The sequence below is a fragment of the Thamnophis sirtalis genome, unplaced genomic scaffold (genome assembly GCF_051295495.1).
Source record: "Thamnophis sirtalis isolate CommonGarterSnake01/CBP01778 unplaced genomic scaffold, rThaSir2_p1.2 scaffold_9, whole genome shotgun sequence".
NCBI lineage: Eukaryota > Metazoa > Chordata > Lepidosauria > Squamata > Natricidae > Thamnophis > Thamnophis sirtalis.
This window is the reverse complement of record NW_028261389.1, coordinates 49,658,767-49,685,118: the sequence shown is the minus strand read 5'-3', so window position 1 is coordinate 49,685,118 and position 26,352 is coordinate 49,658,767. Positions and strand designations below refer to the sequence as shown.

The 26,352-nt window shown below is 41.8% G+C and overlaps 1 protein-coding gene across 4 annotated transcripts in view; it reads right to left on the bottom strand.

Moving 5' to 3' along the window:
* The window catches only part of TAFA2 (TAFA chemokine like family member 2), a 274,868-nt gene that overhangs the window by 70,317 nt on the left and 178,199 nt on the right, over positions 1–26,352 (bottom strand). For 3 of the 4 annotated variants that reach the window (XM_087723532.1, XM_087723534.1, XM_087723533.1), the window contains 3 exons: positions 24,075–24,181; positions 6,980–7,014; positions 5,750–5,897 (listed from right to left, as the gene is read on the bottom strand). In XM_087723532.1, the coding sequence (XP_087579658.1) occupies positions 5,750–5,897; positions 6,980–7,014; positions 24,075–24,181 (290 nt within the window). Of the gene's footprint in view, positions 1–5,749; positions 5,898–6,979; positions 7,015–9,646; positions 9,836–24,074; positions 24,182–26,352 lie in introns of those variants that run through there. The other variant, XM_087723535.1, reaches the window with a different exon arrangement.

Here is a 26,352-nt window from a genome sequence, read left to right as displayed (position 1 = left end):
AAGGCAAAACTATCCTTAAAGTTCCAATTTAATAAAGCAGACATTTTAGCACATCTGTGAAATCCCAATTCTGGAAATTACATCAGAATTCCACCCAGTTAAAAGTTCATGATCTTGTCCCCACACCCACAAATCCATCACATGGTCCAATCATCTTCCACGCTGGCAACTCCTCCCAGCTGCTTCCGGTCAGGTGCAAAGGTGCAGAGACAAAAGATGAACTTGGTCTTCTAGAAAAGAATGACAACAACACATTCCACAATCCTACTCCTTTCTATTCCCCCCTCCCATCAACTATATTAATGTAACAGCATAATGAAATAAGAGAAAGTGTGGCAGGCCAAAATTCTAAAAAGGATATAATTGCAGGCCTGACAACAGCATTCTCTGCGCCTTCGGCATTTAGTCATGCCGGCTACATGACCAGGGAGATGTCTTCAGACAGCACTGGCTCTTTGGCTTTGAAATGGAGATGAGCATCGCCCCCTAGAATCGGAAATGACTAGCACATATGTGCGAGGGGAACCTTTACCTTTAATCTGCACTATACTTCAAGTAAAAGTGTAATAGAAAAAAATTCACTGAAAATTCAAAATGATGAGAAGTCAAGGTATGGGACATCATACTTTTGTCAAGTAAAGTATACCTTTTCAACTATACTGCTTGTGTTTAAGTATATATTCCACTATTGGGATATATCAAAACATCTTTAAAATAATGTGCTAATTTTTAATCACTCATTGACTTTTCAGCTGTTTCCAAAATATTGTCTAAACTATTCATAGTATATGAACAGCTTGCCAATAGAAAGAACACTATTTTTTAAAACATCAGCTTTGTTCAGAATGTCCAAGTTTTTTCATGAGCATAGGGGAGTAACTATTTTTAGATCTTCAGGAAAAAAATAGTGCTAATAAGATATTGCTCATCTTGTTAAATAGGCACTTTTAAATCTAGTCTTTCTTGGTATAACCTTTCCTTTGTATTAGTGACCCATGAAATTGAATCTCTAAATCCACACTTGATGGATCAATAATACACCTAAACAGATTCTATGAATTAACTTGACCTGACCAAGAAAAAATGTAACTTAAAAAAAAGTAAAAAAAAAACCAGCTTTCAGTACCATTCCTGTTAGATCGGGTGAATGGATGAGGCAGATTCAGGTTTTAGCAACCACAGCTCAATTAAGCAGCAACTATGTACAATACAGCAAAGATTCTGTCTGGCAACAGCCTTTTTATAGGGAGCTGTCAGACCCTTCCACCAATCAGATTTGAATACTGTTCCCACCGGAACAGAGGACCTTGGTGGAAATTACTATACTGTTTCTCAGTATGTAATACCCCTCCCCTCTTAGTTGGGTTTGTCCAGCTTGTGACATAGTCATGCAGGTAGGTGGGCTTTCTGGTGGCTCACCCAGACGTGCGCAGTTCAGTCGGCACTGGATCTTCAGTCAGGTCGGACGGACCTGTTCTCTCCGTGGCTTCACCTGGTGGAAGCTTCTGGAACTTTCCACAGGACACGGCTGGAGTTTCTGGAGCCGGTTTGCTTGGAACTTGCTGCAGCCCTGCAACCTCTTCAGATAAGTACCCTGGTACCTTCGAGCTTGAGATGTCTATGAAAGGAGTGAATTTGTGCTCCTTTTGGGTAGGGCTTTGGCTAACTCGTGCAGGAGTTACCTCTGGCTGCCTAAGATTGGATTGGGAGAGGCGGCCACGGAGTTGGTCTATGTGCCGCTCCAAGTTTGACCATCCTCGAGATCCAATTGATATGAGTGAGGTCCAGTAATGCTGGTAACTGTGGCAGGAATCCAGAGGGTCCCCCCAGCATAGTTGTGGGTGTAAACTCGATCCCCTACGCTAAAGTGTCTAAGTTTGCTGGTTGAATCAGGGGGTGTTGCGGTAGAGTAGTTTGGGTGTAGCCGGTCTAAGTGCGATCTTAGCCGGCGACCCATTAGAAGCTCGGAGGGGCTTCTCCCGGTAGTAGCACTTGGTGTGATGTGCTGTATGAAGAGGAATTGATCAACCCGTGTTTGCCAAGCTCCCAGCCCCATCCAAGATAGGGCTTCTTTAGCAGATCGCACCATTCTCTCCGCCTGTCTGTTACTGGCTGGATGGAATGGAGTGACCAGGGCATGCATGATTCCCTGCAATGCTAGGAAGGTCTCGAATTGCATGGCCATAAATTGGGGCCCGTTGTCAGAGACCAAGATATCGGGTATGCATGGTTGGAGAAAAGTCTCTGTAGTGCCTTGATGACTGATTCTGCTGTGGTAGTGGCCATGAGGACTATCTCTAACCATTTTGAGTAGGCGTCCACAACTACCATGAATATTTGGCCATGAACTGGGCTGGCAAAGTCAATGTGCACCCTAGACCACAGTATTGAGGTCACTCCCACTCCTTAGTGGGCGCCTCTGGGGGAGCTGGTCTGGACTCCTGGCATGGTGTGCAGGTAGCCACCCATTCCTCAATCTCCCTATCCATGTTAGGCCATGCAATTCTAATTAATACTGTATAATACTGTCATATGGTTCATGGATCAACTTGTTCTCTTCATTGATGTCACCAAAACATGAAAATAATGTTACTATGGTTTGATATGTTCATTTATATCTATTACTGGAAATTTTCCTAGAAATTATTCCCTGATTCAGAATACAAAATCAGATTCTACAAAAATTACTATTTTGGAGCATGCATATGCAAAAATTCATTTAGCATAATGTCATGTTTATATTCTATATAAAGTCCTCAAACGTTTTAAACAGGGGGCCAATTCATGGTCCCCAGACTGTTGGGGGGGGGGGGAATACTGGCTGGGTGGCGTGGCTAGATGGTTATGTGACTGGGTGGGCATGGCCAATTTAGCAGTCCATTTTGCCAATTTAGCAGTTGCTTAAACAATATACACAAATTAAACTTTTATTTGTTTTGCTCCTGAGTGTGTTTTCTTTTCTTTTCTTTACATGTCGCTCTTTTGGTTGACTTCTTTTTACTAGATTGTTTTAAGTTATTTAGGAGTCTAGTGGTCCACTTCAGGAAACTCAGTTTTTCAGCAATTCTTCTCAGTCCCAAGGAGCTTACAATCAACAAGTCTCTCTCTCTCTCTCCCTCCCTCCCTCTCCCCCTCTCCCTCTGCTTTCCACTATTTGAGCCCCTGTGAAGAAATTAAAATTGAAGGGCAAATGGAGATGGGGAACAGAAACCAGGACATGGAATCCTTGATGGGTACAGAGATGAAACTGACTCCTGGGGCATCTTCTGCAGGATCCCCTTCAATCCTGGCAGTATCCTGGGATACCACATTGAATTCTATTCCATTCCTTTCCTTTCCATTTCCATTTCCATTCAATTTCATCCTATTGCTATTGATATTCCATTCCATCCCATCCCTTCTGATTCCCATTCTATTCTCTCCTATTTCCATTCCATTCCATTCTACTCTATTCGCATCATAGCAGTCTCAATTCACTTTTGAAATCTTACTGGCCATCCTGGAGCTTCCTCTACACATGCTGAATATGTGCAACAGGCTCCGGCAGGCAGGATCAGACCAGGCAGGCATCGCTCCTTCCCATCCATCAGAAACCTTCTGCCAGTCAAAAATGGGATGCGCAGAAGCGCCCCAGGACACATGTGCATCCCGTTTTTGGCTTTCCTGCTTCTCAGAAGCACTCTGCCAGTCAAAAACAGGATGCAGAGAGGGGCCCTGGGGCATCTGCACGTCCATTTTTTTTTCCTTCCCTGCCCCTATAAGTCTTCTGCCAGCCAAAAACCGGACATGCAGAGGTGCCCCGGGGCATCTGCACATTCTGTTTTTCACCTTCCCGCTCCCCAGAAGCCTTCTGTCAGCCAGATGATCCCATGGGATAAAAGGCATACAGGTGAATCACCATCACTAGTGAAGGGCAGATGCAACCTTTATCAACTTTCTCTGCAGTTGCCCTACTTTATGGAACTGTCTCTTTTGGGAGATTAAAATGGCCCAACCCTGTTGGTTTTTCATAAGGCCCTAAAAACCAGGCTATGTTCCCAAGCTGGGGGCACTGAATGTGTCAAGGGACCCACTTCCTGTCTTTACTGCTAAGTGGCCAGTATCTCAGCTGCTATGTATATTTATTTTGCATGTTCTTATTTTTGTTGCTATTGTTTTTAAAAAATTTAGTGATTTAATTGTAATATATTTTAAATTGTAAGCTGCCCAGAATCATTGCTTGATTCTATGAGTATTATAGAAATTGAATAAAGAAATTAAAAAAATTAAACTTGGTACTTGAACATCTGGGATATGTAGTCCTAATATGCTCTGTCTGTCCTCTGCATCTAGCAGGCTGCCAGAGGAGGGACATCTCCCTTTTTTATCCTTACTACGTACATAGACTACAGTTCTATTTTTAAAGACAAATATTGTATGTTGCTTATCACAAGGCTGTATTATTATAAAGGCTTTTCCCCCAACTTTAATTTCTTTAATTTCTTTTCTTTTTCTGCATCACAGCCTTGTACTTTCTTAAAATATGCAATTAACTGTGATTTAAAATAAATTCCAAAACAAAGTGGTTATTTGAGGGGCAAATAAGAACAAATGCACAGTTGCTTTTATTATTTTTCCTATACACCACCAACCAAGTATATGTCACCTGAGTCCACTGGAGTTAAGCAGTCAATAAATTTAAATAAATACATAAATGTCATAACCTAGGTGTGGTTGTGAAGAGGAGACAATTATCTCACTTCAGTGACAACTTCCATTGCTACAATTGATTGTTTTCTCCAGTCAGAGGGATTAACAACAGTAGATATAAACAGTTGGATAAGTAAACATGGCTGATATTTTCTGTTTTCTATCCTCATGTCTTAGCATATCTGTCTTTATCCTCAATTGTTTAATATAGTATCTTGTAAAATTGATGAGACCCCTAAAATCCAGCCTTTGGTATCTTTTTTTTACATAATTAATATTCTACAACTTACTTGAAAATAGGGCAGGGGCAAAGGGAATAGAAATGGAAAAAATATTTTGAATTATTTTGATAATTCTGATAAGTTGTACTTAAATTTTCATAGAAATGAGGAAAAAGAAATCCAATGGTTTAATCTTACAAAGCAAGGTAATGTTCTATCTTTCTAATAATAACTATAAAGAAAAAGAAGGCATATGGAAGAGGGAAAGTTTGGGATATTTAATTGCATTATTTGCCCCAGAACAGCTGCCAAGTATATGAAATAAAGATAACCAAATATGAAAAAGCATATACGATTAAATCAGCAGGGCACCATAGAAACACTAAATGATAAGTCCACAGGACAATACATTATATGTCTGAGGTGACAGCTATCTCAAAACCCTAAGTTTAGATTCAATCAGATTGTATGAAATAAAATGGAAGCCTTTAATATGCAATACAAAATGAACAAGCTTTAAAATATGAACAGGATGAAGTATATGTGCTCTTAGGTTACAGTGATTTTCCCTGAACATTCTGTTCTGAAGTTTCTATGGCCAAAGGCAGGAGAACAGTAATATAAATGCTAATTCCAAACCCTGAAGAAATTCTTTCAAGATATGCTGGCTGGATTTCCACATTGCACTGAGTCATTGTTTCCTTAACCATAGATTATGGAATAGTCATATTTATACATTGCACTGGAATCCTCAAATCATCTGGTCAATAGGCATACTTGGAATTTGAAAAGCATAGTATGGTATCCCATAAAATGGCCATTAGTTTGAAAATTAATACCAGAGGTCGGAGATCTCATCTTCAATCTAACTTCCTCCATCCCCAGTGGTGCTTTCATGTCCATGACAGTTTCAAGCCAAAGGATAAAGAAGTAGAGGATTGCTAACTTGGAAACAAAGCTTTTGTAATCAGTCCTGATTAGGCCCTGCTGCGTTTAGATAGAGAGGACAGAAGCTTTTAATATGATAAACTTTCTCTGAATACAGTTAAATAATAACATAAAATAGTAAGATAGCCCACTTTTATATCTTTGTATAATTGATACAAAGTGTATAATTCAATTGTGTAATTAAATGTCATTTTGCTTGACTTTCTGCTTTTGTAGGAATATAATTATGCTTTGTTGCTCAAGTTCCTGAATTTGCTGTTCACACCAGATCTTGGTGGCTTAAATTTGGATTTGGATTTTATTCAATTTGTAGGCCGCCCTATTCCCCGAAGGGACTCAGGGTGGCTGAACAAAGCCAAGGGAGGGGAAATTACAAAAAGTAAGACAAAGACAATCAGACAATACAAACAGTTTAAAAAGCACAACAGACACAGCAAATTCGAGTAGGCGGGGGAACTCAACCCCAGGCTTGCTGGGACAGCCAGGTCTTCATGGCCATCCGGAAGGCCTGAAGGGTGGAGAGAGTCCGAATCTCCACGGGGAGCTCGTTCCAAAGGGCCGGGGAAGCCACAGAGAAGGCCCTCTTCCCAGTAGTCGCCAGCCGACATTGGCCGGCAGATGGAATACGGAGGAGGCCTAATCTGTGGGATCGAATGGGTCTGTGGGAGGTAATCGGCAGAAGGCGGTCTCTCAAGTATACGGGTCCAATACCATGTAGGGCTTTATAAGTAATAACTAGCACCCTGAAGCGTATCTGGAGACCAATAGGTAGCCAGTGCAGCTCGCAGAGGACAGGTGTAACGTGGGTGTACCGGGGTGCACCCACAATCGCTTGCGTGGCTGCATTCTGGACCAGCTGGAGTCTCCGAACACTCTTCAAGGGCTGCCCCATGTAGAGAAGACCTCACCTATTCTACTGCTTACTGTAAATGTTCTGTGGATATTTTCTCCAAAATACGTTTATTCATTTATAATGAGATTTAGAAGCCACCAACAGTTTTTATCTAATAAGAACAAGAATAAAAACAAGGAAAAACAGCAAAAAAAAAAATCTTGTGCATTCAGACAAACCTATTCTTTCCAACAAAAACATCACCCACAGGGCATCACAAACACCTTACCTCAAGATCTGGGATCAGCCAGGTTTTAAGGGAATCTGAAAAAAATAATGGAGCAGGAAGAAGACAGATCTCTCAGAAGTACCAAACTGCAGAGCAGGAACCACAATATATAGATGGCATTATTTGATTGAAGGGATCCAAAATTCATCGATTCTTCCCAGTTTTACTGGATGGACAGAAACCATGGGAGATAGGATACCCCACTATATAACTAAGGACTTTATACGAGATAAGTAGCATTTTACTATCCTTCTTGCTATATCATCTAGCCATAAAACTTATTTTTTAAAATAATAAAGCTTGATTGTTAAAATGTTATACCCAAATAAAGCAAACCACATTACAGCTAAATGCTGTATAAATGGAATGGAATGGACAATAAGAAAGTTCTTCAAGTAAAGAAGAATAATTAGGAAGATGCATATAATCTACAAATGTATACATCCATGATGATGAACCTATGGCACATGTGCACAAGTGGCATGCAGTGCCCTCTCTATGGGAACACGAGCTGTGGCCCCAGTTCAGTTCCGCCATGCATGCGCACGTGCCTCCCGCCAGCCAGTGGGCCTCTGCCACACATGTGCAGGGGGAAGGGCATCTCCGGGGAAATGCATGCATACGGGAGGCGCAGGGGCAGCACCGCACATTGCATTTTGAGGGTTTAGGGGGTCTATGTTAAAGTGACCAGATGTCCCGCTTTTGGCGAGACAGTCCCGATTTTTCACAATTTGTCCTGCGTCCAGCAGCGTTTTTAAAAAGTCCCGAATTTTGGAAAGAATGCACAACAAGTAGTATCTCAGTTTCACTCCAAAGATTTTGAGAAATCCACAGGTGACTTCTCACTATGCTAGCTGAAAGTTTCCATTAGAGGCCGCCTGAGCTGCTCCCTCCCATTGGCTGGCTTCTCGGGACCACGCCCCTCCCTTTTTGCATCCCTATTGGCTGGTGGACCTCTCTGGCTCTTTTCCCACCCACCCCCGCCCCCACGAAGCGTCCCCCACCGTTCGCTTAATTGCCGCCATATAGTCCTGGAAGGGATGTGGTGAATTCTCCTACGTGGAATTGGGTTCCCGCGCTTCCAAATGGAATTCATTCTCACCGTTCCCTCTTCAGAGAGTTAACAAAGGGCAAGAGCCCCTTGGATGGGTGGACGGGAGAACTTCTAAGCGCTTGCTGCTGGTGAGTGGGCGAAAGGGCGTCCGTGGTGCTGCCAAAACCCACTGCACAAGGGCGAGGGAAGAGGGGGGGCAGGGCCTGAGGGAAGTCAGAGGGAGGGGGCTTGTAGGGAGGGGGAGCCAAGATGGCAGCAGCTGAGGAGGAGGTCTCACGGCCACCGCTGCAACTGACGCCGCCAAGGAATTACAGGATGAGGTGAGGCCAGGGCATGCCCGGTAAGGCTCCTTCCTGGGAGGGGCACTTCCGGATGCTCGGGGGTGGGGGCGAGAAGGAAAAGGGGGGCAGAAGAGGCGGGGGTGAGGCCAGCTTTTGGGGGGGGCAATCTGACAGGTCGAGGAGGGGGGCGAAGGGGGACCCTCCACTCGAGCCTTGCCGAGGCACCAGACTACACTATCCATCACTCTCCACCAAGCCTGCTTCTGTGGGCACGTGCACCGGGAGTATACCCCCATCGTCCACAGCAGCACCCCCCTTTGTATTAGTTTCCACTCCCCCTGCCCATATCTGTATGCTTTTGACACCCAACCAGGGGTGGGTTCCTCCCGGTTCGCCCCGGTTCCTGTGTAACAGTTGGTTGGTGAACCCAGAAGTAATTAACTTCTGGGAACGCCGGTACCGGTCCTGGTCCCTGTTGCTGCAAAGCGCCCTTTTGCTGGCGCATCGCAGCTCGCTCGCTTGCTCCCCCACTTGTCCGCAGCTATCTCACTCGCTCCCTGCCCGTCTGCACTAAGCCCAGCCTGCCGCTCATTGATTGGCTGGAGTACAGCCAATCAGTGAGCGGCTGGAGATGAACCCCCATTTGAAAATTCCCTTCAGCCTTCGCCTTCCAGGAGCTTGCTGCTTCCCCCTCAGGTAAGCAACTAAGCCCTGGCGGCGGGACTCGGGAGGCTTCGGGTGGGTGGCAGTGGCCCAGCTTTCAAAAGGGAAGGCCTTCCCTCACAAAAGCCATGGGTTGGCGCACGCCACGCAGCCGAAGCCGGGTGGGGGCGGTAGCGGTGCGGTCGAAGGTGGGGGGGCAGCGGCCTAGCTTTCGCAAGGGAAGGCCTCCAGGCCTTCCCTCATGAAAGCTGCGGGCTGGCGCATGCCATGCAGCCAAAGCTGGGTGGCGGGGCGGTAGTGGTGGTAGCGGTCAAAGGTGGGTGGGGGGGAGGTGGCCTAGCTTTTGCAAGGGAAGGGCTCCAGGCCTTCCCTCGCGAAAGCCGTGGGCTTGTGTATACTATGCGGCCGAAGGCGGGTGGGTGGCGGCTTAGCTTTTGCAAGGGAAGGCCCCTAGGCCTTCCCTCGCAAAAGCCATGGGTTGGCGCACGCCACGCAGCTGAAGGCGGGTGGGGGGCGGTAGCGGCAGTAGAGGCTCCAGGCCTTCCCTCGCGAAAGCCGTGGCCTGGAGGCGAAGGTAGCCTACCTTTCGCAAGGGAAGCCCCCCCCGCCCCCCTCTCCTGCCAGGCAGCCTTAGTGACCCTAGCCTTGTCTGAGGGTCCAGTGTCTTACCTGTTCCTGCTGCCTGCCTGCTCCCTGTTGCTTCCATCCATCGTGACGAGTCCATCCATCGCATTGGAGTGTTGCTGATTCTGCCTACTGGTAAGTGACCTGTTTTTTAATTTTTTTAATGTATTTTAAAATAATATTTTATTTAATGCATAGAATGTATTAAAATAATTTTACATAAAAATATTGAGTGTAGAATATTTTAAAATGGTTTACTTTAATTTATTTTGGATAGAATCTTTTTAAAAATTGTCTTAGACTATTTAAAAAATATTCTATCCAAAATAAATTAAAGTAAACCATTTTAAAATATTCTATACTCAATACTTTGAAATGTATTGTGCATAGTATTTTTTATAATTGTTTTACTTAAAAGTATTGAGTGTAGAATATTTTAAAATGGTTTACTTTAATTTATTTTGGATAGAATCTTTTTTTAAATTGTCTTAGACTATTTAAAAAAAGATTCTATCCAAAATAAATTAAAATAAACCATTTTAAAATATTCTACATTCAATACTTTGAAATGTATTGTGTATAGAATTTTTTATAATAGTTTTATTATAATTTATTGTGTATGGAATATTATTAATGGTTTCATTTTAAGTTATTGTGTCTAGAATAGTTTGAAATGTGTAAATTATTGCTGGTGGGTTGAACTAATGGTTACAGTATACTATGGCTGGTGCAATAACTTAAAATTGTTACAGTGTAAATTATTGCTGGTTTAATACTTAACAATGGTTTTTAAGGATTTCTTTTATTTATAGAATATCTTTTTAAATTATTTTTGGGGGAATTTTATTTTTTAGTTGTTTATAAAATATATTTACTACAAGAAATGTTATTCCTTTCTGCAAATGTTTTCTTTGTGATGCAATATGTTGCTTTTAAGTGTTCAGACCAGGTTTATGTGTCTTAAAGTGGCTGCTTTTCTATGGGCAGGCCAGGTTTCTTGCAAGGCAGTTTTGCCAGATTTAGTGTGTTTCACCCTTGTTGTTTAGGTAATTCTGAGGTGGTTGATGGTTCTGTGAGCTCCTGTCCTTTATAATTTCCCACATTGCCTTGATGGTTTTTATTCCAATGACTTTGTCTTTCCTGTCCTTAGGCTTAGGGAAAAAAACTGGTTTCATTGGCAGTCTTTTTTTGTGGGGGGGGGGGAATTCTTATTTTTTGGTGTTTTCCTGGCACTGTCATAGTTTGTGTATGGGGGGGGAGTGTATAATGTCCCGCAGTTATCTATGCATTAATAATGATCTAGTAATATTAATAATATCTAGTAATTAGTAATATCTAGTAATAACATCGTCTTGGCCACTCCCACCTGGTCACATGGGTGGAAGCCTGGCAGGCCACTCCCATCTGGTCACATGGGCAGCAAGCCACTCCCATCCGGTCACATGGGCAGCAAGCCACACCCAGAAAGGAGGCCACGTCCACAGAATAGGTTCAAACAATTTTTGAAACCCAGCCCTGCACCCAACCCTATATTCCTTGTATTTCTTTCCCCGACCTTTTGTTTTGTTCCTGGGATTACAATTCCCACCGTCCCCAACCTCACACTCCCCCGCCATCAATGGTGTCCCACTTTACCAATGCTAAAATCTGGTCACCTTAGTCTATGTTGTTATGTCTGCAGTCGCAATCTTAGTTTTTCAAACAATTACTTTTACAAATTTAAATACAATAGAGGCCAACAAATCAGATCCAAAGTATGACAGTGAGAAAAAATGTTATAGGAAACAAATTACAGGAAAATCTATTTCTCCTTGCTGCTACATTTTTGCTTAGGAAAAAGCTGGCAAAGGGCCAGTCTACTCTTTTGCCACTACCTTATTTATAGGTCTTTCTGACAGACCATTAACATTTGGTCTTTTTAATTGTCTCTATAATAGTAGCCAATAGCTACTATTTTTAAATATAGAAATAAGTAAAAGGCATTTTTTTGTAAAGTTTTTTTATTTTTATTTTTTTAAGTGTTTTTTATTTGACATTTTCCAAACATTAAAATCACAGTTACACTTTTAAAGCTTTCTATTATCGGTATTTCTTTTTTCTGATTTTGGGTTTTCCATTTTCCATTCTATTATCTTATACATATTATTCTTTGTTTCATACTTTCTCATTTTTACAATATATACATCTATATACAATATTTCCTTCTCTATTGCTTTCTAAGTATATGCCATCTCTTTTCATTGTGTTTGCTATGTGTTCCTTATGCATTGATTTTACATCTCTTTTCGAGCCAATTATACCACCTGTTCCATATCTTGTAGCACTCTGTTTTCTCTCTATCTCTTAGTTCCATCATTAGTTTGTCTATTTCTGAGCATTCTAGCACCTTTTTTATGATTTCTGCATTTGAGGGAATGGTTTTTGTTTCCAATTTTGGGCAAATGAGATTCTAGCAGCAGTGAATGAAGCATTATATATTGGATATCCTTACTAATATTTTTTTTATTATTACTCCTAGAAGAAACAGCTCAGGGTTCATGTCAATTTTTTGTTCTATTATTTCTTCTAACCATTTTTGAATTTTAGTCCAGAATTCTTTGGCTTTCGGACACGTCCACCACATATGATAGAAGGTCCCCGGTTGGTGGTTACATTTCCAACAGTTTAGAGATCTATTTGGGAACATTTTGGCCAATCTCACTGGGAGTAAATGCCATCTATAAAACATTTTGTAGATGTTTTCCTTATAGGATGCTGACATTGTCAATTTATAATTTTTTCCCCATAATTTTTCCCAGTGCTCCAATTCAATATTGTACCCGAAGCTTTTAGACCAAATTATCATTGTTTCCTTCTCAGTTTCCTCCTCCATTTTGAATTTTAAGAGACAATTGTATGTTTTTGTAATCATTTTTTCTTCTGTTCCTGTTACTATTTTGTCCAGTTTTTCTTGTTCATTTTGAAATCCGTGCTGTTCTAAATCCGTTTTGTATCTTGTTTGAATGTGTAGATATGGCCACCAGCCTAATTCAATTCCCTGTAATTTTAACTCCTGATTTTTTTAAAAAATTTCCTTGCCCATGCAATAACTCCTTATATGTCAATATCCTATTCAAATCTGCTACAATGGGGTAGATAATTGCTTCCATGGTTGATATCCATCTAGGAATTTTTGAAACTTCAAAAGAAGTTTGTTTTGATTTTCATCCATATTTCTAGTAAGACTAAGGTGACCAGATTTTCAGATTGGAAAAGAGGGACACCCTTTACCGGGGGGGGGGGGGGGGGGGGGGGCTTGATTAAAAAAAATTTTTTTTTGTCAAAAGGTCACCCCAGGACACTGAAACCAGCATAAATACGAATCTGTTGCCAAACAAAATTTTGATCACGTGACCATGAGGATGCTGCAACGGTCGCTAAGTGTGAAAAATGGTCGCAACGGTCGCTAAGTGTGAAAAATGGTCGCAACGGTCGCTAAGTGTGAAAAATGGTCATCAGTCACTTTTTTCAATGCCATTGTAACTTTGGTCACTAAATGTTTTCCCCCTCCTCGAGACTCCTCACTTCTTCCTTCATTCCTCTTGCTGATCTACCTTCACCTTATCTGTCTTCTGCTCTTTCCCTCTCTTCCTTCCTTCCTCCCTCCTTCCATCCTCTTCTTTCCTCACTCACTCCCTTCCTCCTTTTTTCTCTTCCTTCCTCCTTCCATTCTTTATACGATATAAAATTCAATGAGGGTGAAACACACCAAATCTGGCAAAGCTGCCTTGCACCAACCTGGCCTGCCCATAGAATAGCAGCCACTTTGAGACACATAAACCTGGTCTGAACATATTGCATCACAAAGATTTGCAAAGATCACATTTGCAAAAAGGAACATTTCTTGTAGTAAATACATTTTATAAACAATTTAAAAGTAAAAATCCCCCCAAAATAATAAAAAAGGTATTCTATAAATAAAAGAAATCCTTAAAAACCATTGTTAAGTATTACACCAGCAATAATTTATACTGTCACCATTTCAAACTATCATCAGAAATACGAATCTGTTGCCAAACATCAACATTTTGATCGCGTAACCATGAGGATGCCACAACGGTCGCTAAGTGTGAAAATGGTCGCTAAGTGTGAAAAATGGTCATCAGTCACTTTTTTCAATGCCATTGTAACTTTGGTCACTAAATGTTTTCCCCCTCCTCGAGACTCCTCACTTCTTCCTTCATTCCTCTTGCTGATCTACCTTCACCTTATCTGTCTTCTGCTCTTTCCCTCTCTTCCTTCCTTTCTCCTTCCATCCTCTCTTCTTTCCTCACTCACTCCCTTCCTCTTTTTTTCTCTTCCTTCCTCCTTCCATTCTTTCAGCTTCATTTCTTTTGCCTATCTACCTTCTCTGTCTTTCTGCTCTTTCCATTTCTTCGCTTCTGTTCCTTCCTTCTTCCCTCCTTTCCTATTTCTTCCTTCTTCCTTCCTTCTGCCTATCTACCTTCACCTTCTCTGTCTTTCTACTCTTTCCCTGTCTTACCCTTTCCTCCCTCCCTCCCTTCTTTGCTTTCTAGTTCCATCTTTTCTTCTTTCCTCTCTCCCTCTTTTTCTTTTTTCCTTCCTTCCTCCTTCCTCTTGCCTATCAACTTTTTTTTATTTTTTTTTTGTTACATAGACGACACATACCCACAACAATAAAAACAAAACAAAAAGAAAAAAACCCATCATCACATATAGCATGTCATTTGGTTACAAGTGTTTTAACATTTATCATTCTTATACATTTATTATTTCATTTAATAGGTTATAATATACAGTTTGGGTTGCTTTGTTTACCATCCCTTCCTCCTGTTATAACACCACCTTATTTTCCCTTTCTTTTCTCCCTTCCTCCCTTCTCTACTTTCTTCCTTCCTGCTCTCCTTTCCCTTCCTTCTTCCCTTACCTTTCTCCTACTCCTGCTCTTCCTCTTCCCCTTTCTACCCTCTCTCCTCCTCTTTCTCTCTTTTCCATCCTCCTCTCCTTACCTCTTTCTTCTTTCCATCATCCTTTCATTCTCTCCTCCTTTCTCCCTTTCTCCCAACTCCCTTTCTGGGAGTTGAAGTCCACACACTTTCAAGTCTCCAAGGTGGAGAAAGACTGATCTATCTAATTAATATAATTATTTCTCCCTCTCTTTTTCACTCTCTTTCCAGCGCACACACGCAAATGCATAGGGCAGCCCACCTCACACACAGGTAACTCCGGGCGGCTTGCTTGCGGGAAGAGGACAGCCTACCACTCACCCACGCGGGGGGGGGGGGGGGCAGGATTTCACCAAGAAAAGTTAACTTTCCTGCAAAAGGGGCCGGCAGCCTCTCAGCTCTTCCCGGCTGGGAAGACCTCCCCCCACTTCCACTCCTGCGACCCTCCTCCCGCCTCCTCGGAGCTTCAAGCAAGCTAACTGGGAAGGCTGGGAAAGAAGAAGAAACGGAGGCGCGAGGTCAGCGGTCCTTGGGGGCGCGGCGGAAGCCCTTCAAAAGCGCCCATTTCCCGGCTCGGCTGCCGTTGCTGCTGCTCATGGCAGAAGGGGAGGAGGAGGAGGAGGAAGAGAAAGCAGCGGGGCGGTCCCTACAGCCGCCGACGCGGGAAAGGTGCGCTTTGACAGGGCTCCCACAGCCCTGCCAAAGCGCCCATTTCCCGGCTCGGCTGCCGTTGCTGCTGCTCATGGCAGAAGGGGAGGAGGAGGAGGAGGAAGAGAAAGCAGCGGGGCGGTCCCTACAGCCGCCGACGCGGGAAAGGTGCGCTTTGACAGGGCTCCCACAGCCCTGCCAAAGCGCCCATTTCCCGGCTCGGCTGCCGTTGCTGCTGCTCATGGCAGAAGGGGAGGAGGAGGAGGAGGAAGAGAAAGCAGCGGGGCGGTCCCTACAGCCGCCGACACGGGAAAGGTGCGCTTTGACAGGGCTCCCACAGCCCTGCCAAAGCGCCCATTTCCCGGCTCGGCTGCCGTTGCTGCTGCTCATGGCAGAAGGGGAAGAGGAGGAGGAGGAAGAGAAAGCAGCGGGGCGGTCCCTACAGCCGCCGACACGGGAAAGGTGCGCTTTGACAGGGCTCCCACAGCCCTGCCAAAGCGCCCATTTCCCGGCTCGGCTGCCATTGCTGCTGCTCATGGCAGAAGGGGAGGAGGAGGAGGAGGAAGAGAAAGCAGCGGGGCGGTCCCTACAGCCGCCGACACGGGAAAGGTGCGCTTTGACAGGGCTCCCACAGCCCTGCCAAAGCGCCCATTTCCCGGCTCGGCTGCCGTTGCTGCTGCTCATGGCAGAAGGGGAAGAGGAGGAGGAGGAAGAGAAAGCAGCGGGGCGGTCCCTACAGCCGCCGACACGGGAAAGGTGCGCTTTGACAGGGCTCCCACAGCCCTGCCAAAGCGCCCATTTCCCGGCTCGGCTGCCGTTGCTGCTGCTCATGGCAGAAGGGGAAGAGGAGGAGGAGGAAGAGAAAGCAGCGGGGCGGTCCCTACAGCCGCCGACGCGGGAAAGGTGCGCTTTGACAGGGCTCCCACAGCCCTGCCAAAGCGCCCATTTCCCGGCTCGGCTGCCGTTGCTGCTGCTCATGGCAGAAGGGGAGGAGGAGGAGGAGGAAGAGAAAGCAGCGGGGCGGTCCCTACAGCCGCCGACACGGGAAAGGTGCGCTTTGACAGGGCTCCCACAGCCCTGCCAAAGCGCCCATTTCCCGGCTCGGCTGCCGTTGCTGCTGCTCATGGCAGAAGGGGAAGAGGAGGAGGAGGAAGAGAAAGCAGCGGGGCGGTCCCTACAGCCGCCGACGCGGGAAAGGTGCGCTTTGACAGGGCTCCCACAGTCTGCTAAAACGCCCCTTTCCCAGCTCAGCTGCCGTTGCTGCTGCTCATGGCAGAAGGGGAAGAGGAGGGAGACCTCCCCCCACTTCCACTCCTGCGACCCTCCTCCCGCCTCCTCGGAGCTTCAAGCAAGCTAACTGGGAAGGCCGGGGAAGAAGAAATAGCGGCGGTGCGGGGGCGTGGCGGAAGCCCGGCTGCCGTTTCTCTTGCTGAGGGCGGAAGGGGAGGAGGAGGAGGAGAAAGTTAAAGTGGGGGCCCGATCCCTTCAGCAGCCGAGGCTAATTCTCTGCACGAACGAGAGCGTGGGGGCAGCGGCAGCCGCCCGCACAGAACTTCCACGCGCTTCAGTGGCTTCTGCCGGGCGGCGGGAGCCCCGGAAGTGAGAGGAAGTTCTCTGCGGGTGGCTGCTGCTGCCCCCACCCTCTCCTCCTGCCGCGGCCAGCGGAAAATTCTCTGATTAGATTCATTAGAATTAGATTAGATTACTCACCAACAAGCGCAGCTGCAACCCCAAAAGACGAAAGGAAAATGGAGACTCACGCAGGAGTCCTCAGGGTAAGGAGTCCAGCCAATCAGTGAGCTGGTTGGGATGGAAAATTTTCCATCCCAGCCAGCTCACTGATTGGCTGGACTCCTGGCCAATTAAATCACTGAGCGGCAGGCTGGGCTGGCTTAAATTTGTAGGTAGCAGATAGAACAGAACGATGAGCCAGCCCAGCAAGCTAGCAGCTGATGGGCGGGAGCTGCGAGCGCCAAAAAAAGCGTGCTTTTTAAAAAAGCGTGCGGGACGCGGGAAAATGCATTAAAAAGCGGGGGTGTCCCGCCAAAAGCGGGACGTCTGGTCACCTTAAGTAAGACCCCTCTTACCTGAAACCTCTGGAAATATTTATGGGCTTTACTCTTTCCCTCCCAGATAAAAGCATGCCAGCCCAACTGTAAATCAAGGCCCTCTATCGTCAATACTCTTTTATTTTGGAGTACTATCCATTCTTTGAGCCATGTTACAGCTGCTTCCTGGTAGTAAAACTCCCAATCTGGGAGGCCAAATCCTCTTTTGATTCTAGAGTTCTGTAGTAATTTTAATTTTATCCTAGCTTTTTCCCCCAGCCAAATAAATTTTAAAATTATTTTATTTAGTTCCATGAAAAAAATGCCCTAATTTTACTGGTACAGTTTGGAATAGCAAAAAAGTTTTGGTAGGATATTCATTTTTATGGTCACGATTCTTCCAATTAGCGATAATTGTAAATTAGCCCAATTTTCCAAGTGCTTTCGCATTTGTTATAGTAATTTTGAATAATTGTCTTCTTTTATAGTAGAACATTTAGTCATTAGCCAGATTCCAAGATATTTTACCTTTTTAACTATTTGCATTTCCAATGCGCTCTCTAATTCCTCATTTTGCCTTTGTGTAAGATTTTTAATAATTATCTTTGCTTTATTTTTATTTATTTTTAAGCCTGCAACTTTACCAAATTCCTCTACTTCCTGAATTAACATTTTCCCTGTTTCAAGGGGGTCTTCTATTATAAAAACCATATCATCCACGAACGTCTGAGTTTTGTATTCTTCTTTTTAAATTTTTAACCCTTTTATTTCCTCTTTTTCCATAATCCATCTTAATAAAACCTTCAATCAGAGGATAAATAGAAGAGGAGATAGTGGGCATCCTTGTCTGACCCCTTTATTTACAGTGACTTTGTCTGTTAGATCTCCATTCAACATTATTTTAGCTTTTTGGTTGGAATATATTGTCTTAATCATTGCAATAATTTTTTCTCCAAATTTCATAATAGCTAATTGTGTAATAAGAAATTGCCAATTTAAATTATCAAAAGCTTTTTGTGCATCTATCAATACTAATGCTAATTGTTTCTCTGGATGTGCTTCATAGTATTCATATTACATTCATTATAATTCTTGTATTATTTCTTAATTGTCTCTTGGGTAGGAATCCGTTTTGATCTGAATGAATAATTTTATTTAATATTTGTAAGTCTTTCCGCAATAGTCGTCATAAATATTTTATAGTCAACATTTAGCAGCGAGATTGTCCTATAATTTTGGATCAATTGATTGTCTGTTTCTTCTTTTGGAATTAATGTTATAAATGCCTCAGCCATGAACTTGGCATTTTTGCTTGTTCTAATACTTCATTGTACAATTCTAACATGATTTCCTCAAAAGTTTCTTGAAATTTTTATGTATCTCTGCGGGAATCCCATCTGGTCCTGGTGATTTATTGTTTTTTGTTTCTTAATTGCCTCCTTTATCTATGTTAGAGTTATTTTCTCATTTAGCATTTCTCTTGCTTCCTCTGAAATACTTGGTAGGTTTCTCTCTTGTAAATAATTTTGGAGTTCTTTTTCTGATATGTTTCCCTGACTGTATAGAGTTTGAAAAAAGTTTTGGATTACACTTTTTTTTCCTTCTGTCTTATGGAACAAATTCCCATGTTTGTCCTGTAATTGCTGTATTAGCTTTTTGGTTTTGTCTTTCTTCAATTTGTGGGCCAGCCTTATTTGCTGTTTTGAAATAGTTTTGTTTCGCCATTTCTATATTACATATCTTTTCTTCTTGAAGTGTTAGATTGATTTTTTGTTTCACCAAATCTCTCTTCTTTGATTTTAGCATTTTGTGGTTCTTTCTGCAACATGATCACCAACTCTTTAAACTTCTCCTTTAATAATGTTTGCTGTTTCCTTTTTTCCGTACTTCTCCTTGCCGTATATGCTATTGTTATATCCTGCACATCGGCTTTTGTGGTATCCCATAGATTTTGTAGTGTTGTTTGATCTTTCTTGTTTTCCTTGAAGAAAATATCTAATTCCTTATCTATCATTTGTATATATGATTTTTCTTTTACAATTCTCTGATTTAGCATCCATCTTAATTTTTTCCTCCGACCTTTCCATTTTACCATTAGTGGATTGTGGTCTGCCCATGTATTTGGTGAAATCTCCATATCTTCTATGTTATTGATCAATTCTGGGTTCATCCATGCCATATCTATTCGCGACTATGAATTGTGCGGATGGGAAAAGAAAGTGCACTGTCTTTTCTTTGGATTTATCTGTCTCCATGCATCCCTTAAATTTAATTCTTGCACCATTTCAAAGAAGATACTTAGTGGATGTTGTCTTTTCTTTTTATTCTTCTTTGTATTCCTATAATATATTTTGTTGCCTATTATACAGATATTTTCCCAATCAGATTCAATTATTTTCTTGTGTAATTTATTATAGAATTATTTTTGGTTTATATTTGGAGCATAAATTGTCACCAGCAGAATTCTTTTTTTATTTGTTATTTCCATCATTAAAAATCTGCCTTCTCTGTCACTAAATATTTTCCTTGAATTTAACCAATCTTTTATGTATACCGCAATCCCTCTTTTCTTATTTTGTGCTAATGCCAGATGCAGTTTTCCTAATTTGGGGCCTTCTAAAATATTACCATATTTTTCTTTGATATGGACCTCCTGTAGGCAGACAATATCCATATTCTATCTTTTGAGTGTTGTTAATGTTTGTTTTCACTTGGCCGGTGATTTGAAACCATTGATGTTCAAGAATATCATCTTTATTTCATCTTCCATCTTATTTGTATGTTGGTTTTGGTCCTTTTCTTGTTCTTATCTCAGTTTGTGTTCTTGTCCTGGCTCCTTCTTTCTCCTGTCGTTCTGTTTCCCTTCGGTCCCTTATATTCTGCTCCGTAAGTTTTTCCTCTGACATCTGTTCTTCCTGACTCTTATTTTCTGCTTCCTCTCTACTGTCTTGTTTGTCTTCTCCTATTATATAGTGATCATAAAATTCCTGTGCCTTTTTCAGCAAGTCAATACAGATTTCTTTTCCTGCCAGGTTATTAGCATCCCCTCACAGATAAGCCATCTAAACATCACTCTGTATTTGAGCAGTTGAGTCAATAGGAAATGTATTTTCTTCTGTGTTCCCCTATCCGTTTTGGTATCTGCTTTAATGTTATGATTTCTTTTTCTTTATAAACCAGAGATTCTTCTCTTGTTTTGCTGTAGACTTAATCTCTTGTCTTTTTTCTTGTAAATCTTACATGTATCTCCTTGGAAGTTTGTGTCTGTATACATAGTTTGTATGGACCCTATACACGTCATCCAGGTTGTTTTCCACTTCCTACTTTCTTTTTTGCAGAAGTTCAGCCAGGAGTTTGGCCATTAACTTTGGAAAAACTTCTTCCTTAGTTTCCACTATATTTTGGAATCTAAGATAAAACATTGATCTCTCCATCTCTAAATTTATTGTACCAATATATTGTACCAATTTTATCATCTAGTTTACATATCTCTCCTTTCACCTCCCCCATATCACTTAAGTTCTTTAAGACTTTTTGTCACTAGCGCCTGCATCTTCATCATTGTCTCCTGAATTGATCCTAGATTCCAAATTCCTATTGCTGTTCATTTAAAACTAGAATTGGAACTTTATATAGAATACCTTAAACACCTTTATATTTTATACTTTCTGATAATATATATTTTCATAGACACTTACAGATAATATCCAGTGGACATATGTGTATGTCAAAGCAAACATATAGGCTTATATAGTGTGTGTGTGTATCCTAGATATTTTTATAACGTAATCAATTTAATAATCCAGTTAAAATACATATATTTATTTATATTTTTATAAGTAGACTTAAGATATTAAACTTGTGATATATGTATTATATTATAAGTAATACTCATAATAAATGCAATATCTATAACTTTTATATTTCTTATAATTAAATAACAATTAGATTAAGATTAGTATAACTGTTTGTTAGTAGTCATAACTATTAGACCATCATTAGATTATTATTAGATTATTAATTGTATTGCTCAATTGTATAAATTGGGTATTGATTGTATTATAATATGGGGTGTTCTATATTGTGGTCACCAATAATAGTTAGTAAAGTAGGTAGAAGAATTGTGAGGGAGTGAGATAGAGACAAAAAAAGATAGATAGATAAAGGGGGGAAAACAGGGATATATGGTACTGTGGAAAAACTTTTAAAAAAACATTAAAATGATGAGTACAATCACCACAGTTACCAAAATACGGGGAGAAACAACTGCAACAATAGCATTCCCATCAGGACCATGGTCAGTCAAAACATGCTAGGAGGTGAGAAATCAGGCTCCACTATAAATCTACAGAGCATGCAATCAACCTAATCTAAGCTAAAACATTGATCTCTCCATCTCTAAATTTATAATGGCCTCTTCCATTTCTTTGTTTACTGCCATCATTTTACTTTCTGCTCTTCCAGTTTCCGGCACGCACATGTGCATCAACCACCTGGTCTTCCAGTTTCTGGTACGCATATGCACGTGAAGACCAGCTGTCCGATGCGCATGCATGCACCAGAAACCAGAAGAGCAGTTTCCCGGTGCATATGCATGTCTGGGAAGATGACCTTCCGCTTTCCAGCGCACATGCACACCAGCCACCTGGTATTACGGTTTCTGGTGTGCATGCATGCAAAAAAACCAGCTGACCAGTGGGCATGCAGAAACCGGAGGAATATTTTCCCAGTGTGTGCATGTACACTGGGTGGCTGCTCTTCCAGTTTCTAGCACTCCTGCCTGCATGAAGACCAGCTGGCCAGCGCACTGGAACCCAGAAGAGCAACAGGAAACAGCTCACATGCCCGAGAAATGGCTCTGCGTGCCATAGGTTTGCCATCCCGGAAATAAGGGAAGACTATACTGAGGCAACAATTATACTGTATATTTGTCAGAAATTCACTGATGTACAATAAATTTGGTATTTCAAAAATATTTTTTCTTAAAGCCTAAAATATGTAAATAAATACTTATTTGACATTATTAGCAATGTTATAAAATATACTTTAAATTTAAAAATATGTTAGTTTTGTTACAGGGCCTTAGCAGAGCAGATACAAAATATGTCTGACTATTCTTCTAATATTTTCTGTCTTTCTTTATAGTTAAATTGGCATTTATTTTTTCAATTGGTCAAACAACTTAGTCCACCCAAAATTTATATAATTTGAATGTGAATATTGTAGTAGCCACAGTTGTTTCTTTCAAATATTTGTGAATTTTGGTTTTGATTTTTTTGTTTTTATGCTTTTAGCCATATATAAACCACACAGCAAGTGCAAGTTGGGTAGCTATGTAAACAATCTAAAATAAATAAAGAGAAATAGGTATTTTGCAATAGTTCAAGAGCTTATCAAATAATGGATAAGACAATGGGCAAGCAATTGACTTTAATAAACTATTTCCTAGAAATAAAGTGAAAGCAAAATTGCCTTCCCTATGTTGCAGGACTTATAATAGATAAGAAAAACAAAGGATCATGAATTTACTATGTTTATCTGGTAATATCTTTATTTCTATCAAATACTCTTTTCCTTTTAATTGCAAAAATAAGAAAACCATTGTGAGTTATGTAATCCAAAAAAGCTGAAATATGCAAACATATGGATATACTATGATATATAGCAGTAATGGTAAAAAAATTTTGTTGTTGGGTGCCAAAATTGCGAGGGTGTGCATGCAATAGCATGCATGTGTGCCAGCACACATAATGCAAAGCGTGTGCCCCACATGTGCACACATGTACAACCACACACACACACACACACACACACACCGCCCCCACACACCTCCAAGCTGAGCTTGGTATTTCCTCCAGGGGGACGGGGGATGACATTTTTGCCCTCCCGGGCTCCGGGGGCTTTCCAGAAGCCTAGGGAGGGCAAAAATGGCCTCCCCAGCTCTCTGGAAGGCCAAAAATCAGCACATTCACACTGGAGCTGACGGCTCCTGTGCCAGCAGATATGGCTCCATGTGCCACAGGTGGCACGCATGCCATAAATTTGCCATCACGGATATATAACATTTCAGAAGCATAGCATTAAAACTATTATTAGGACCCTTATGTATTTTTGCTTAGCACTTCCTTCTATTCATTTATAAATCAAAAAATATTGTTCCCTGAAGAGAGGACCTAATAAAAAATGAATAGATTATGAAAAAGCCAAAAAAATAAAATCCATATTCTATGGATGTTTAAACTTAAACAGAACTCTCTCATAGATTACCAAGAAAGCAGATTTATTTTCACACAGTGTACCTGCAGAATTATTGGAACATAATGTTGTCCCTAAGGGTTTTTTTAGAACTCATTTATAGCTCTTCCAGGTGCTCTTTGAAAAAGGATATTTTATGAATAAAAACTTTTATATAAGCCCATTAATTTATAAAGTACACCAACTTCAAATGAAAAGGACAAAAACTGAGATATAAAGAGAAATTCATGAGATTCTGATATAAAAATGTCTTCATGGATAATTTGCACTAAATTGACCTAAATATTCAAGTGTGATTTCTATCCTGGCCAAACCACAAGCAAACTGTTAATTTTTTTAAAAAAAGCATCTGATTATCCATGGATTAGTCTGTCCGTCCATCCATCCATCCATCCATCCATCCATCCATCCATCCATCAATCTATCCATCCTTCCTTCTTCTTCCCTTAGATTGGCATGCTCGCTGTAGAATTCTGGGAGTTGAAATCCACATATAACTAAACTACTGAGGTTGAGAAACACTGCTCTAAATCACTTTGTCTTTCCACATTGATACCAAAGAATGTTGCCTCTTACCTTTGTTGTGATTTGCCCCAGATGCTATTTTCCCCCACAGTGTTACAACAAATATTATTATTAGCAGTTTTCCTTTTGTTGCTTTTTGCAAGTATCTTTTATTCATCCTATAGGGAAAAATACACAAAATAAAAATTTTTCGAAATATATTTTTCTGCTTTATAAAAATAGTTAGATTTTTTTTCAAACATATACAAATATTTTATCAGTTACTTGCCAAATACAAAGGAAGTTAATTTCTTTAATAGGAAGTCAGATCTAGTTCAGTCCTAGCTGTAGTGGCCACGGGCAAGCAAAGACAGATGGCAGAGATGCAGTGAGGCAGCCCAGCCAGTCACTGTCGTTGCCATGCTGTGGTCCCTGCGTGCTTGGGCCCCACCATCCAACCTTGTCCTCTAGTGAGCCTGCTGCCAAGTCAACCACCTCAAATGGCTCTGGCAAATGGGAAGGGCAGGGAGCAGGCTCACTGAAGGATGGGGTTGGATGGTCGGGGCCAAGCACACAGGGGCCACAGCATGGTGATGACAGCAACTGGCTGGGCTGCCTGACTGCAACCCTATAATCTGCCTTTGCTTGCCCATGGCCACTACAATTGGACTGGGAAGGTGACCATGCAGCTGCCTGACACATCAGCAAGCCAGATCACGTCCCTCACCCACCATCTCTCTGCCTTTGCCTGATGCTTGGAGGGCCAGCCCAGCAGTTGTAGTGCTCCACCCCCACCTGTGCTGCGTGGGTTGAAGAACCCCAGAGTGTGCCAGCCGGGGGGCCAATTGGCTGCTGCTGCTGGATGCCACACACCCCGTGCACTCACTTCCTCCTGTGCGCACACTGGGAGGCAACCAGTAGGAGGGGACTGTGGTCAAGGCAGCAGGGACCAGTGCCTCGACAACTCCAGGGTGGCTCCATTGTGGGCCTTGTGCTTGACATTTCTGTTCTAAAGGATTCCTCCGCTTGTGAAGATGATATGTGGACTTTCCACCTTTGCTATGCTCTTATTTTGCAACCGTTCAGGTTGAGTCTGCTCTATCCTCTGGAATATACTCTCAGATGAGTTTATAATCCTAATATTTGCTGTATTTTTAAAAACATTTTAAAATTCTCTTTTGGACGGGCATTGATGACAATACAAACTTACTTTGGGGATTATACATCAGCAGATTCTAAATGTGATGCAGAGTTACCTCAAACCATAAGATGGGCCGCAAATAAATTTAATAATAATAATAATAATAATAATAATAATAATAATAATAATAATAATAATAATAATACTCCGCCGTTGCCGGTCCCAAGCCCGGATGAGAAAGGAGGAGGGTTGGGGTCAGGTTGGCATCTGGTCCCATAAAAAAACCCCCGCTAACCCATACAATATGGTGAAAAAAACAAATAAGAATTCCATACCGCATCGGTCGTCGCACGGGTTAACAAGGGCCGCGGCGGATGTTGGGGTCCCTGGACATCCGTCGACAAGTGGGCTACAAGTGGACCAGCCAACAAAACGACAAAAATATAGTGCAGATGAAAACCGTGCCATAATGGCCTGTTACTACAACTCAGAGCCAGAAAAAAGAGGCTATTTAAAGCGAATGTATGAATTATGGAAACAACAATATCCAGATTCAAATGTTAGTGAACAACGACTAGCAGATCAAAGGCGATTTATTATATGGAATAAAGTGTTTAGTGAAGTTGAACATGAGGAAATTCAGGCAAATTGCAAAACCCAAAAAACAATATCACAAGCGGAAATAACTGAGATTCAAGACACAACTAAAGACATTATAGTAGAACTCCCAGAAGAAGCTCTCGGGGAGGAAATAACATCACCACCACTAGAACCAGTTATCACTGAACCAACTGATGAACTAACTCAAAAACAAAAAGAATTGAAGGATAAGATCATGGAGCATTTTCTGCTTAATGAGGAAAGGCAACGTTTACCATCACTAAAAACTGTGCCTAAGAAAATTTTGGCCCCTATCATGAAAATGGTTAATGCAGTGTTTTCAACAATTGAACCGGGATCCATCTTGGAAACAAACCAGTTAATGTACAGCGCAGCTGTAACAGTCACTAATGAACTAGGCATTAAAATTAAAGTACCTAGTCACACAACAGAAAAAGCATCAAAGCCAAAGTGGAAAATCCATTTAGAACAAAAAATCAAAAAATTAAGGGCAGATGCTAGTAACTTAAAGAACATGCATGAGCAACGGCTGAAAAACAACAAAATCATAGATCGGCTAATCAGAAGATATAGATTGGATACAAGAAA